The sequence below is a fragment of the Lynx rufus genome, unplaced genomic scaffold, assembly GCF_022079265.1.
Source record: "Lynx rufus isolate CCGP_SWC_20201006 ecotype Redwood Valley unplaced genomic scaffold, mLynRuf1.p SCAF_18, whole genome shotgun sequence".
Taxonomy (NCBI): Eukaryota; Metazoa; Chordata; class Mammalia; order Carnivora; family Felidae; genus Lynx; species Lynx rufus.
The window spans coordinates 14,803,430-14,818,987 of NW_025814832.1; the positions used below are offsets into that span (position 1 = coordinate 14,803,430).

At 44.5% G+C, this 15,558-nt stretch overlaps 1 protein-coding gene across 4 annotated transcripts in view; it reads right to left on the reverse strand.

Moving 5' to 3' along the window:
- Positions 1-15,558, reverse strand: part of YPEL2 (yippee like 2) — a 104,523-nt gene that overhangs the window by 79,729 nt on the left and 9,236 nt on the right. For all 4 annotated transcript variants that reach the window (XM_047080947.1, XM_047080948.1, XM_047080946.1 and 1 more), the window contains exon 2: positions 2,651-2,964. In XM_047080947.1, coding sequence (XP_046936903.1) covers positions 2,651-2,767 — 117 coding nt within the window. In that variant the 5' untranslated portion in view covers positions 2,768-2,964. The remainder of the gene's footprint in view (positions 1-2,650; positions 2,965-15,558) is intronic.

Genomic DNA, 15,558 nt, shown 5'->3' on the forward strand with positions numbered 1-15,558 from the left:
AGCTCCTAACTCCCACTGGGCAGATTCTGAAACCGCATAGGAGATTATGTCAAGAGGGGAGAACAGGAGAAACATTCTCTCCCTGAACTTTCTTAAATGGAAGAGAGAAACAAAATGAAAAGAAAGGCCCATTTTCCAAGGAGGGGGCTGGGGCAGTGATCTTTCCGTTAAGTGGACCTGCATAAGAATCTATAGATTATTTAATGCTGGGGGTGGCTGCGGAATGAAATAAAGGAATCTTTGTGCCGTGCCAGCCACAGTTCCCTCACCCTCTCCCCACAGCCAGGCATTTAACCCAACTTTTTAAATCATCAAGCTCTAATGCACCCCATCTGTGCACCGGTTGTGGCCAGTGAAACTGAAGCCTGTGCTGACTTTGGCCTGGACTTGTGAATGAGCCTTTCTGCCCCAGAAGGGGCAGGAAGGAGGACATGAGGCCAACAAAGACATTTTTTGCTCATCACTGGTCTTCTCCTAAGGCTCAGGCTCCACCCATCTGTTTATCTGTTCATTTACTGAGCTCTTGCCATGGGTCAGGTTCTAACCCAGAGACACCAAACTAGTAGATATGGTCCCAGATGAAGGAGAATGTATAAAAGTTCCTGGGAGAGAGGAAAGAGGTGAGGAAGAAGGGATGCTGTTGGCTGAGGCACAGAGGACTGAAATACCCCCATCTGCATATTCAGGGATGTTGCTTAGTTCCAAGTGGTTGGAAAATAAAGCAACGAACTGGCAAGAAATCAAACTCAAAAGGCCAGATTGTCCAAGGCCCTGAATACCAGGCTCCAAACTTTAGTGTGGAAGGCCACTACCATCTCCACACGTTCCTTTCTGTACATCTCACAAGACCCAGCTCAAATACCACCCCTTCCAGAAATCCTTCTTGAACACACTCAAAGTAATTGCTCTCTCTCCTTTAAGCCTCCAATTTGCATTCTTGGACAGCCTGTATGAGTCTCAACTTCTCCATCCATAAAATGATTACTATAGCCTACCTTAAAGTCTTCTTATGAGGGTTAAGTGAGGTAACATTTACAAAGTGTCAAGTAGCAGTTTTTAATACATAGAAGGTGCTAAAATACATTTTATTGTTACCTCAATTTCTTATGATACATAGCACTTTCTCGTGGTATTAAAAGGATGTCCTGACTTCCATTTTTCCCTGGAGATTTCCAGAAATAGGACAGCTCACATTTTGCCTCCAAGCTTGTAGGCCCCCTTCCAAAGCAAAGAGGACTGATCCTCTCTTTCCTCACTGACACAGCCTCCCCACATCCAAAATTCCAGACTTGAGGGGTTCCCAAAAGATTCAAGCTGAATCTGAGACAAGATGAGTCTATTGACAGAGAAGGGAGCTACAGGCTGGCTGGAACATAAATGGCATAAAGGAAAGTAATTAGCAGAAACCTAGAGAAGTAAAAGCGGGCCAGAGGTCAAGACTCTGAGGGCTCCAGGATTCAAACTCTGTAGTAACCCTAGATCTTGGAATAGGCCTAGAAGGAGGACTTCCATTCTTAGTCCTGATTTGAGAAGCCCCACAACCACACATGGTTGTTCTAGAACAACAGTCTAGGGACTGTTCTAGAACTACTGACCCTCATCTCCCAGCCTTCTCTCTGGCTGGGCTATCGAGCCAGAGCCAGGGAAAAGTGATGCCACCTTTTCTAGAAGTTCTTGTAAACAGATCAAGAGCACTTTTTTTTTTTTTTAATTTAGTCTGGGTATGATTACAGGTTGGCTTGTTTTTTTATTTAATGGCATGAAGTCCAGGTTCTGAGGAAGGATGGTTTTTAGAGGGAAAAGGTCCCCATGATCTTTATCCTTTTTGTGCAGCCTAGTAAAACCCATTTCTCCTCTCATGGGAATTTAGGGCCAGGAGGGAGGTAGCTACCACCCTGAGAATGCTGCCTGAAGGAGCCAGTTCCTGGATAGAACAACTGGGATGTTTATTGATTTATTAATAATCTCCCTGCCCCAACTTTAGGAAGCAGTTGCTAATGCTTTTCCAGGAAAATAGGGTTCCATTATTTCTTCTAATTTTGATCAAGTGTCACACCATATTATCTCATGTAGAAACCCTAAAGACCCCCACAGGACAGGGTCAGCTCTTTACCAAGCCACTTTTGGTCCTCCCCAAAGGACACCCATTTTAGTAACTCAGTCATCTTGTAACCTTCCCAGGGGGCTTAGCAGGCAATATCCTTTCTCATGTCAGCTAAGAAGTGCCTCCTCTAAGATATCCTGCCCCTACCACCTTTCTTAGAGCTCACTTTCCAGGCATGCAGCCCTCTACATGGCATTCACCTGCCAACCTGAGTTAAGCCAGCCTAGCGAAAGGCTCCAATCACTCTTCAGCCCCTCTCCCCTCTGGCCTGTGAGCCACCAGCTCCCCCAGCCACCAACAGGGATGACATTTAATTTCCAAAATTACATACTAAACTAGTACACTCTCCCTCCAACTCAGAGTTATTTCTCAGTTGAGTGAGACAGCCAGGAAGGGAACCTGTAAAAAAACACAAAACAAAACAAAACAAAAAACCCACAAATATCCCGGGCTCTTTGGGAGAGTTTATAAACCTGTGCAACCTCATGAGCCAGAAATGCCCCCCACACCCAGGGTGGGCAAGCAAGGCCTGCAGGGAACATGTACCTTGGAAATGAGTTCATCATGATTGGCCAAGTGGGCTCTGCAGTGAATGCAGCTGTAGGTCCGGTGGCAGGAAGGCAAATATGCCTGGAAAGTCTTGGATCTTGTCATCTTCACCATTGGTGCCGTAGAGCGTGGAGTGAACTCTGGAGTGGCCCACGAGGCACTCCCACAGGATGGGTCGCACGGGAAACACCGGAAGACACAGGTAAAGGCCGTGGTTTGGCAGGGGGTGGGTGTGGGGCACGCTCCACACACTGGTGATGTCTTCAGAGGAAGGACCCTCAAGCAGAGGTCTAGGGCTGGTTCTCAGCAGCCTGCAGTGCCAAGATAAGGGGAATATCATTAACTGATGGAACAGGGCTTCCTTCAAAGCAAGTAGAGTCCAACTGCCACCCAAGAGAGAGGGCAACATTTATAGGAAAAAATGACCCTTCTCTGTCTCTTGTCATCATTGCCAAGATACCCAATGAATGAGAAAGAAACTACTGGAGATCCCAGTGTTGCTGCTTTTCTAGAGTTGGAGGTTCAGTATCAACTCAGGGTACTCAACGGCCACCCCACCTACCCTCCACCAACATTCAGAAATGGGCATGATCACCATTCTTAGGGGACCCTATAAGAGGCCAGGCTTAAGGATGCGCCACCTGTAGCCCCAGGGAGAAGACTCCTAAAGGCCTCCTCTTCTGAGCCAACCAAGATATATGGCTAAAGGAAAAGGCAAAGTTCAGCCTCTACAAAGTCACTACATCAACAGTCACAGATATATGTCTCATCCATTTCCAGATACCTGGAGTCTTCCAACACTTGAAACCACTACCAGCAGAAACCACCATGCTCCATCCCACCCTTTGCTTTATGGATCAAGCATGGGATACAAAGGATCAAGTTCCCAACCAGCAGGGTCCCTTATGGTTAGCAAGCTCTTTTGCCATGCCTTGCCCAGAAATAGATGCTTAGTACTTTTTTTGTTTGTTTGTTTGAAAAGCAAGCAAGGAAATGAATGAAACAAATGGCACAATCAGACCCCTGCATCTAAAATTCACAATGACAGTGAATTTTACCAGAATCTCTCCTCAACCCTCAAAGTTCCCATTAGTCATCCCACAGTGCCAAACATCTCTTCTGCCATTGCCTCAGCAATTTTATTCTACTAGGAACCAAGGACACTGAGAAAGTGGGTGGCTTCCAGGCTATGTCCAAGTAAAGGTCTGAGGGCAAAACCTCAATACATACCCTGCTTCTCTGGCTCCCCCACCTAAAGCTTCTGAACCTGCCTATTCCTTGGGCTTCACTAACAGGGGTAGTGTTCCCACTTGCCTACCTCCCAGGAGAGCCACAGTGTTAATTAATGCCTGCATCATGCTTTGAAGATAAAATTATTTAGAGAGCCGGGGGAGGAAGACAAATAAAATCAGATCTTCTGGGTTGTGTCTGGGATCCATCTGGATGTTTAGAGAAAGTTGCAAATCATAGTCCTCTTTTTCCTCTAAACCTCACTAACCAAATCTTCCAAAGGGATGCTGCCCTCCTCCCTGATATCTTTCCCACTACAGCAGTCACTGAGAGCCACTATACCCTCACTATACCTCTAGGACTCTGTATATCTTCCTGAATGGCCAACAGCATGGGCCAGCATTAGGCTGAAGGACAACAGTGGCTCCACATTCAGGATGACCAATTACACATGAGGTGTCCAACTATTGAAGGGATTCAGACTTACTGGGGCCCAGGTACAGTGTTTTCCCTGCTTGGTCTCCCCACCACTATTTTTAAAGATGTGAAATCAGGGTAAACTGAACAGTACAGAAATACTTGGAAGAATTTGGAAGTGAGAATTAGTTTCCCTAGCTTTACCTCAGAGTTAGGCCTGGTCATAATAGGAGATGAGGAAGGAAGATCATGACCCCTTGGACCCAGAGCCCCTCCTTCTCACCATGGACATCTTTTGATAGCAGGTAAGGTGAGTCTGGTCAAAACAAAAACCCATGGTAGACCAATGGTGTTGGGTGTTGAGGTGTTACAGGTGGTAGAAAGAGACAAGTACCCTGCCTAGGGTTTCCTGAAATACCCTTGAACTTTCCAATACCTCTGTTTCACTCACAGGAAGGGCAGTTATCTCCAGGAAAGAAAGGGGTGGTAGGTCAGGGTAGAAAATAGGAAAGGCAAGCAGGGAAGTGAGCTCAAGGCTTTCCCCAGGCCAGCTTCTGAAGTCCACAGCCTTAGCTGCCCAGTGGGGAGCACTAGGAGCGTGGGTCCCATCAGTCTTATACAAACACTGAAGGAAGAAAAGGAAACAACGAGCCCTGGCTGCCAGTCTGGGTTTATAGAGCAGCCACAGAGTCTGTTTTCTTATGCATGCAGACAGCTTCTAAATTATGCATTTCCCCAGAGTAGAATTATTTCTTCTCTCACTTCTCTTCTGTAGGAAACGACAGGGGAAGAAAAAAAAAAAAAAGTTTGTACACAGGGGTTTCTGGTTATGCTCAGCTTCAAATCTGAATTCCAAAACTTGTTCAAAGCTCCTTCTGAGGAATAAGCATTTATAGTCTGTACTCAATGTGAACATGTCACATACAAACACATACCCATGCACACACATTCACTGCGTACCATAGTTCTGAACTTAAAAAGACAAAAGAAAAATTGACCCCATAAGCAATATCTCAGGCTGCTTGGTACTAGAGAAACCCCGGGGAGCCTAAACAGCAGGCATGAGACTTTGCTGTTCATTCTGTTCCTCTCCCTCTTTTCATAGGAATTCACAGCCATCTAAAGGAAAAGCAAGGAAAGAAAAAGTGGCTTGCTGAAATATGCATCTTGTCCAAGCACTACAGGGCAAGCTGGAAGTAATGAGAGGGGGTAAGTAGAAAGCAAGCTGAAGCAGAATCAAGAGAGGGTCCTTGTGTCTAAAAAGAGAAACAGTAGGCTGTCACAGAAAAAAAAAAAAAAAAAAAAAAGGATGACCGCTAGGTCCAAAAAGTAATCATCTATTACTGTCGTCTTCCCTCTTAAGCGAAAATTTTAAAAGCTGCGTCTTTGAGTCAATTCTTAGGAAGGAAGGTAAAATAGATGGATTTTTTTTTTCTTTAAGGGAAGAAACTAGGGTATGAGGCTACAGAACTCACCACATTTTGATTGTTGGACTTTGGTACCTGTAATGGGGCCATAAGCTCCATGGGGCTTCACGAGTCCAACTCGTTGAACATACTGGAGTCCAAATTGATTTCCAACAATAATCAAATGAGCTCAATATTTAAAAGCCTCAGGGCACATGTACAAATTAAACACCATTTTAAGTGAAGCAATAATCCATCACAGTGGAAATTAAAGGAAGATTTGCTACCAGCCCCAGCTGGCTCCTGCTGATCAGCATGGAAAGAAAAGATGTGAACTATTATGATTAAAAACAAAGACCCCAGATACTGCACTTTAAGAGCCAAATGCACAGGGAGCACACAGCAAACCTGGCTGTCCCACCTGACAGGCCTTTTCCACCAGGAGCCACAACCGCAGCTGGAACTCAGAAGAAAAATTTCTGAATGTCCCCAGGATGGAGGGGCAGAAGGGACAGATTCTCCAGGGAAGCCATGAAAGAACTCGATGAATGAGGTGGGAGACAAGGGACCACACAAACTGAGAAGGTGGAACTCACTAGGGGAAGTAACACCTCCAGCCACAGGACAGCACCAGTCTGTTGTTTTTGTGGGGTACTTTGGTGGAGGGTAGGCAAAGACTGCCCGGAAAAGAAGTGGGCTGTGGAATCAACCACTGGACCCTCAGCTTCCCCAACTCAAATACCAACATACACAGGGTCATGAGCAGCAAATGACATGTCAGAACATACACAGTGTTGGCATACAATTATACCAAATTATAGCTATTATTTTTAGTGGTCAATTAGAAAAAGATGCTGCTACTTAGAAAGAAAGAAAGAAAGAAAGAAAGAAAGAAAGAAAGAAAGAAAGAAAGAAAGAAAGAAAGAAAAGAGGCTTGAGGATCATATCGCCACTTCCATTAGGACCCTCTCACTTGTCCTTGGGCAGCACAGGAGATGGCACTTTTGGGGTGACATTTCTCCAAACCTAGACTTTTCAAGGCAACAAGGAGGTGATGGATGACACTGGAGGAGCCATAGAAGTGCTTCCCTAATTGCTACTGAGGTCCTTCTAAGAGGTGGCTTCTTCAGTGGCCATGCTCCTACATGCCCTAAAGGACTGCCAAGAACACATCTCTGATTTATACAGCCCTAGCCGGCCCCTGAGCCTCTTTTCCCTTTCAAATCCATCCTCTGTATTGCAGCCATTGTTACCTATTTAAAAAGCAGATTTGACCGTTTTGTCACTCCCATGGCCTTCAGAAAGGCAATAGAGGGGGTGCCTTGATGGCTCAGTCGGTTAAGCGTCCAGTGTCCAACTTTGGCTCAGGTCATGATCTCATGGCTCGTGCATTTGTGGGTTCAAGACCCACATCGGGCACTCTGCTATCAGTGCAGAACCTGCTTCATACCTTCTGTCCCCCTCTCTCTCTCTTTCTGCCCCTCCCCTGCTCACACTCTCAAAAATAAACATTTTATAAAAAATTTTTTAAAGTTAAAAAAAAAAAAGAAAAAGAAAAGCAACACAGAGCAGTAGTTAAGATGGGCTCTAGAACCATACTCAGGGTTTTTAAATCTGTTTTAACCTTTACAGGCTGTGTGACCTTTGGGAAATTTACTTAACCTCCGAACCATGCTACCATCCTCATTAGAAAACAGGAATAATAATATCAGCTTCATAAGACTCTGTGAAGATTAACTAATACTCAGCTTGTGCACCTGTAAGTACACAATAAATTCCTAGTGTGTACTACCACTGATAACCATCTACCATTGACACCCACAAACTGCTTCAGATTCATCTCTACCACACCTCATACTCTATACTCCCATTTTTTAAACTGACATTTAAGGGTCTACCATGTATCAGGGACTCTCCTAAGTGCTCAGATTTGGCTACCAAACTCTTAGCTCCCTCTAATACACCATACTTGCATTTCACCCTTCCACAGTTTTGTTGATGCCACTCCCTCAGCCTGACACATTCTTCCCACCTCTTCTCACTAGGCCCTTTAACTTGTCCATTAAGATTCAGCTAAGGGGCTCCTGGATGGCTTAGTCAGTTGAGCATCCAACTCTTGATTTTGACTCAGATTGTGATCCCAGGGTCTTGGGATTGAGCCCTGTGTTGGGGTTCCCACTGGGTGTGGAGCCTGCTTGGGATTCTCTCTCTCTCTCTCTCTCTCTCTCTCTCTCCCTCCCTCCCTCCCTCTCTGCACCCTCCCTCTCCTGCTCATGCTCTTAAAAAAAAAAAAAAAAAAAAAAAGACTCCACTCAAGTGCCACCCCCAACATGGGGCTTATTTGTTCTTCCTCTGTGCTCACCTCCATCTTAAGGAACCAAAATTATCCTTTTCTACCTCTGTATCCTCCATGAGAGGTAAGTTCCAAGGACAAGGACCATATTTTTGTGCTCCCTGGACTCAGCAGCAGAGAGCACACAGTAGCAGCCATTATTGAACTGAACTCCCTCTGCTTCCCATTGGGCTGCTGACTAGACCAGTCCACCCCTGTGTGGATAGCAGACACGACTGAGGTCTCTCCCTTCCCCCTCAAAGTAATGAGGTAGGAGGCAAAGATACTCTGGGTCCCCAGGGCCCATGAAATACTACTCTCCTCTGACAGCCCCCACTTAGATCCTGTGCTGAGATGCTCAGAACTATGGTCCTTGGCTACAGAAGATGTTCTAAGTCCTGGGCATTAATCAAAGGCCTGTCATTGGCATCCAACTCCATTCTTTGCCTTTGTGGGGGCTAGGTTAAATTACACACATATTGAGAAAGAGAGAAACCCTTAATAGAGGGGGGAAAAAAAAGGTGGCAGTGGAAAAGGACCAGGTGAGCCATTTCTGGAACTGGGAGGGAGGAAAAAGAGATAATGGCTGTGGAAGGCCTCTATCCCAGGAGGAAGGTCCTGAACCCAGACCGGGGAGTAGAGAGACCCAGTTTTCCTGGACCATCAAATAAGAGAAGTGGCTGGTGGTGTTAGTCCACTGGTGAGGGATTACAGGATCTAGAGGCCAACAGACTTGGGTCCAGTCTCGGGTTTTCTCACCAGCTGCATCACCACTGGGCAAGTTGCCTGAAAGGGAAGAACAACAGTGCCTACCTTGTGGAGGAGACAAAAGAATCAAATGAGATATTGCAAGTGAAGCATTCAAGCATAGCACCTGGATGAGTTAGCATTCGATAACCCTAATTAGCTGTAATCATCCTTACCAGCAAGGGAGAAAAAGCGCGGGAACTTTCTATTCACAAGACCCAAATGGGCAGTGTTCCTATCTCCCACATTGACTCAAAGTGGTTACAGGGTTAGGGCCTAAATTAATCCACTTAAAGGTACACTGCTTTAAGTAGATTTTTGTGGCTTAGCTGGGGATCTAACATTATTGCTATATCATTCCAAACAGACCATTCTATCACTTAGTGCTGTGGAAAAGTTACCTCTGTAGCCCACCCTGATTCAACTAACCCCACAATGGGGCCACTAGTGAAAACTTTACTGAAATACCCCTATTACAACTACCATGGAGCTGATGAGCAAGGCACACAGGAAAATCAATGTCATCATTCCTAGTTACCCACTGTGTAGAACTGGACCCAGGCAGCACTTCAAATTCATTCAGATGATAATAAAAGCCAGCTTGGATCTTCAAGGAACCATTCTTTATTTCTTTTTTTTTTCTTTCTTTCTTTCTTTCCTTTTTTTTGGAATTTGAAAGTTTACTTTTTTATTTTGGGAAAGAGAGAGAGCAGGGGAGAGGTGGGGAGAGACACAGAAGAGAAAGGGAGGGAGAGAATCCCAAGCAGGGTCCACACTGCCAGTGCAGAGTCCAAAGTGGGGCTGAATCTCACAAACCAGTAGATCATGATGTGAGCTGAAATCAAGAGTCAGACGCTTCACGGACTGAGTCACCCAGGCACCCAGAACCACTCTCATAAACAAAGTTAACCATTCATCTCTACCCTGGACATAGGGCTGAGGCTTGATTTCACAAGGATTATCTGTCAGATGATAATCTTACATGATCTCTAGGATTCCTTTGTCTCTTAAAGTCCTGATTCCATATTGTAATGATGTCTCTGCCAGATGAATCCTGCCCCAGAGCACAGAATCCATCCACCATCCTTTATTCTGCTAAGACCTTGATTTCAGCGAGGTCACAGAACATACCAGTCGTGCAGAGTCCACTCAGAAATGGCTGTTGGATGGTGTCTTTGCAACATCTGTTAGCGAAGCATTGTATTACCATAAGGCCCTTAGTTCAGCACTCTATCTACCTGGAGAGGTCGTCACATGAGGCTTACATCTGTTAGAACATCTGCATAGGAAAAAGGTAGTTCCCTTTGAACATCCTGAAACTTGCATGTAATTCACTAGACACTAGATAGAGGTAGCTGTTACTAGCTATGAAGAGATCAGATATTACTTGTTTCTACAATTTAGATAATAATATAAAAAGCCCAAACAATCTGTCTGAAGATTCATTACCAAGGACACTTGGCTAATGTTCATCAATGGCTTCCTTCTTTTTCTTACACAACTCACACCTCCAAAAAGAATTAAAGGTAACTTACAAAAGCATATACTTTTAACATAGATTAAGAAATTACTGGGGCACCTGGGTGGCTCACTGGGTTAAGCGTCTGACCTCAGCTCAGGTCATGATCTCATGGTTCGCAAGTTCAAGCCCCACATTGGGCTCTGTGCTGATAGCTCAGAGCCTGGAGCCTGCTTCGGATTCTGTGTCTCCCTCTCTCTCTGCTCCTCCCTGGCTCGTGCTCAGTCTCTGTCTCTCAAAACTAAATAAACATTAAAAATTTTTTTTAAAAATTAAAAAAAAATTAGGGTAGGAGGAATATAAGAACACATGGAGAGTTAAGACAGAGAAATGCATGCTGTTACATTGCTAAATATTTACTAAATTTCAATTGCAAATTTGGCTTTGAGCTCCCGAGTAAGCAAGGCAGAAGAAAAATATCAGTACTTATAAGGTTTACATTTCCTACAAAATAAAAGCATTTTGGTTGTTCAGGCTATAGATTTTCTGAGAGCTTTCTCCTGTGGGTGGTTGCAGAGATGATGAGCAGTGAACACAGTGGACAAGATCCTCAGCATACAGCAACAGTTCCCACCATGAAACTCTTGCAAGACTATTTCTTAGAGGTCCCTCCATGAAAATGCACAGCAAAACAAACACCAAAGGGCAATTCAGTAAAAGGGATTCTACATGGGGGTCAAATCAGGGCAGCCCAAGAACATGGCTTCCTGATGGTCTGGCTGGATCCAGTGATGTAGACTCTCCAGAGGAATGGAAGAGTTACAGAGCTTTCTGGCAAAGCTCCATGAATATCATTTATCACAACCAGGCTTTTGAGTAACAAAAACATGGGCAGCCTCCAACATGCCAAGTCCAAACACTAATATTTTTTAATGCTAACACTATTTGGCCTGGTGTTGCATTCAGTTAGTTCTCTTGTGGGCTACTTTTTCCTTAAACTCTCCCCTTATGGCCTATCATGCCTCTCCTGGCTCTTCTCTCTCACTGAGCCTCAATCTCCCTGGCTGCTCTTCTTCCTTCCTCCTCCTCCTTGGAGGTGCTTCTACCATGTCCCTGACTGCTTGCTCCCCATAGACATTCTCATCCATATCCAAGTCTTCTAAACCTCTGCCTTCTGGTCATGAAGCCTGGGTCCCTTTCTAGAGGATGCCTCTAACTGGTTCTAGGAAGGCACTTCAAATTAAATGCATCCAAAGCCAGCACCATCTTTCCCCTTCTCCTGGCTCCTACCACCTTCACCCTAATTCTGCTCCCTTCTCCTGAAGGCCCATATCCCGAAGCAGGAAAGACCCTTTATTCTCTCTTGTTTCTATGTCATACTCCATCGGTCCCCTAGACAATTGGCTCTGGCTCTGCAAACCAGCCTCCCATAGCCATCTTCACAGCTACAGCCAGCAGCACTGTGTGAGCCCTACCCTCCCTCACCCTGAACTCACGTGACAGCATCCTAAACTGGTCTCCCTGACTCAGCTCTTACCTCTCCAGCCCATTCTAGAATTCTATTTATACAACACAATCTGATCACATCTCTCTCATGTTTCAAAACCTCTAGTGGTTTCCTAGCAGCCTATAGGATGAGGTCCAACCCCTCAGGTGGCACCAAGAAACTGGGCTGGTTCTCCTTATCTTCACCATCACCTTCCCACCTCCTCCAAACCTGTTTCCCCAGAAGACTAAGCTTGTTCACTACCTTTTCCCAAGTTGTTTTAGACTCCTGAAAAGCCTTAACCTGTATTCGATGTCTGGAAGATGCCTACTCATCCCTTAATACCCAGATAAGACCCTAAGCATTGGCGGTGGCCCCCTTTTCCCAGCATGCAAAAGACTTTTCTCCTGAATGGTACTCTATCACACTGTGTGTCTTCCAGACTGGGAACTTCCTACAGTCACAAGCCCAGTCTTTACTGTCCCTTGGTTTCCCTAGGACTCCTACTCTCGGGCACATCAGAGAGTCTTTTATTCTTTTTTCCGGAGGGACTTGATAGATGGTAATTAACTGAGTGAAATGAGTGACCATCAGTGAAACTGTGCTGCCCTGTAAAGCTGATATTTTTAATCTTATTTAAAACACTATCCAGTGCATTTAAAATATCTAATTCTGGCCATTACATGGGACTCAAATACCATTAATGCTCCACAAAGTTAAAAAGCCAGCAAACTCTTGTGACATCAACCCACATGGACTGGCAGATGGCGCATGATACTCAGTCCCATGGAGCCATATCGCCAATGCAACACACAACAAGACAGACCCTCTGATGGTTTTACCCAGCTTCTGTCTGATGGCAGAAGTGTTCCCCATTCTGCCTCCCCTGGCCATTCACACCATCTGTGCACCACCCTGGGTAGCTTCCCAAGGGACCCTCCCCACACTGGCATTGACTTCTGACCCCTGGAGAAACCCTCAGACTTCCAACCCAGGAAGTTATTTCTCCCAGAGTGGTCCCCACAAAAGCCCCAGGGCAGTCTGAGTCTGAGAAAAATTAAGCATCAGATTTGGTTCAGGCCAGCAAGGAAAGCGGTCCCTCCACCCTGCCTCTAGTCCATGCACAAAAGAGGGCCACATCTGCCCTTTTCCTTCAGCTCCCAGAGATTGCCACCCTCAGCATCAGTCCTTCATTTGGTATTTGGCCATGCTCAGAGAAGATAATCCTGGTTAAAACAAAACCAACAGATTTTTCTCATGATCTGGGATCCAGAGAGGGATCGTGTCCATTGCTTTGCCCCCATGACAGAGCTACACTTGAACTACAATGTAAAACAGTCATTTAGAAGATCTATCAAGAAAACATTTTGGAAAGTAGGATAAGAGACGTGGCCCATCTTTAAAAGTTACTTCGCCAGGGAACCCTCCCCTTGTCTCCACCAACCCCTACTACACAGATTCCTCCTCCCAGCACTCTTCACAGCTACAGTTGTACTTTTACTGAGGTGATTATTTGATTTTCATCTGTAGCTCACACTCTCAAAGATCAAATATTATTTACTGAATAAATGAATGTCTTTGGACCCCAGGCACTGTATAACCTTGATTTCTCTTTAACTGCTACTCCCCCAGGGCACAGCTGGGGCCCCAATTAGTTACAAACCATCCATCTCAAATCTGCCAATACAATTCTGTTGTTCAGCTCTCAGCATGCCTTTGGCTTCCTCACTTTAATCTCCCAATTCAAATAAATCCAAAACTCTAGACTCTGACATCTGTGGCTGGGCTCCCCGCCTTTCCACAATTGGAATTTGGAAATTGAACTTCAAACTCAAGAGAAAAAAAAAGGGCAGAAGCATTTTCAAAAGGATGCCTGTGTGTCTAAAGTCCCAACCACCACCAGCTCGAAGATGGATGTATTTTGTCCCAGGAATTATTAAACTGTCATCTCATATTGCCATCTATTGAAGAAGAAAAGAGACAGTAGGGTGGGAGAGAGAAACTGATTCTAGAGCAAATTTCTGGATCTCTCCTGTTATGGGACTGGCAGATAGGTTTTAGTAAGAATTACAGCTTCTTTTCCTTTCAGGTCTAGCCTATCAAGGGGCACCATGCACGTTGCCAGTGCAGTTTTTTCATATAATTTAAGAAACATCCTCCACAAAGCTAGTTGTTTATGGATCAGTCTTCCCACTAGATTGTGAGCCATTCCTGGCCAAAGAGCACATCTGGTTAATCATCCTTCATACCCAGCCCAAAGCCTGGCTTGCTGGAAGAGCTCAGAAAGGTTGGTTGAAAATGTGGGAAGTGAGGGGAGGAGGTAAGGAGGAGTCATCTGAGGCCATGCACAACTATCAGTAAGACTCCAGGACTCTATAGTTTATTAATTTCCTATTATGAGCCTATGATGGGCCAAGTACTTGATATGCATTATCTCAATTAATCCTAACAACCCAGGGAGGCAGGCATTATTATGATTACCCTTGTTTAAAAGATGAGGAAAAAGCTCAAGAAGTTAAACAATTTGCCCAAGGTCACTCTACTAGAAAGTACCAGAACCTTGGCACAAAAACAGATACTCAGATCAATGGAACAGAATACATAACCCAGAAATGGACCCACAAATGTATGGCCAACTAATCTTTGACAAAGCAGGAAAGAATTATCAAATGGAATACAGATAGTCTCTTCAGCAAGTGGTGCTGGGAAAACTGGACAGTGACATGCAGGAAAATGAACCTGGACCACTTCCTTACACAATACACAAAAATAAACTCAAAATGGATGAAAGACCTAAATATAAGACAGGAAGCCATGAAAATCCTCAGTAAGAAAGCAGGCAAAAACCTCTCTGCCCTCAGCCTCAGCAACTTCTTACTTAACACGTCTCCGGAGGCAAGGGAAACTAAAGCAAAAATGAACTCTTGGGACCTCATCAAAATAAAAAGCTTCTGCACAGTGAAGGAAACAATCATCAAAACTAAAAGGCAACAGAAGGAATGGAAAAAGATATTTGCAAACAACATATCATTTAAAGGGTTAGTATACAAAATCTATAAAGAACTTATCAAGCTCAACACCCAAAAAACAAATATTCAGTGAATAAATGGGCAAAAGACATAAATAGAAACTTCTCCAAAGAAGACATCCAGATAGCCAACCGACACATGAAAAAATGCTCCACATCACTCATCATCAGGGAAATACAAATCAAAACCACAATGAGATACCACCTCGCACCTATCAGAATGGCTAACATTAACCACTCAGGCAACAACAGATGTTGGAGAGGATGCAGAGAGAGGATTCCTTTTGCACTGCTGGTGGGAATGCAAACTAGTAAAGCCACTCTGGAAAACAGTATGGAGGTTCCTCAAAAAATTAAAAATTGAACTACCCTACGACCCAGCAATTGCACTACTAGGTATTTATCCAAGGGATATAGGTATGCTGTTTCAAAGGGACACATGCACCCCCATGTTTATAGCAGCACTATCAGCAATAGCCAAAGTATGGAAAGAGCCCAAATGTCCATTGATGGATGAATGGATAAAGAAAATGTGGTGTATATATATACAATGGAGTATTACTCAGCAATCAAAAAGAATGAAATATTACCATTTCTAACTACATGGATGGAACTAGAGGGTACTATGCTAAGCAAAATTAGAGAAAGACAAATATCATATGACTTCACTCATATGAGGACTTGAAGATACAAAAGAGATGAACATAAGGGAAGGGAAGCAAAAATAATATAAAAACAGGGAGGGGGGACAAAACATAAGAGGCTCTTAAATACAGAGAACAAACAGAGGGTTACTGGAG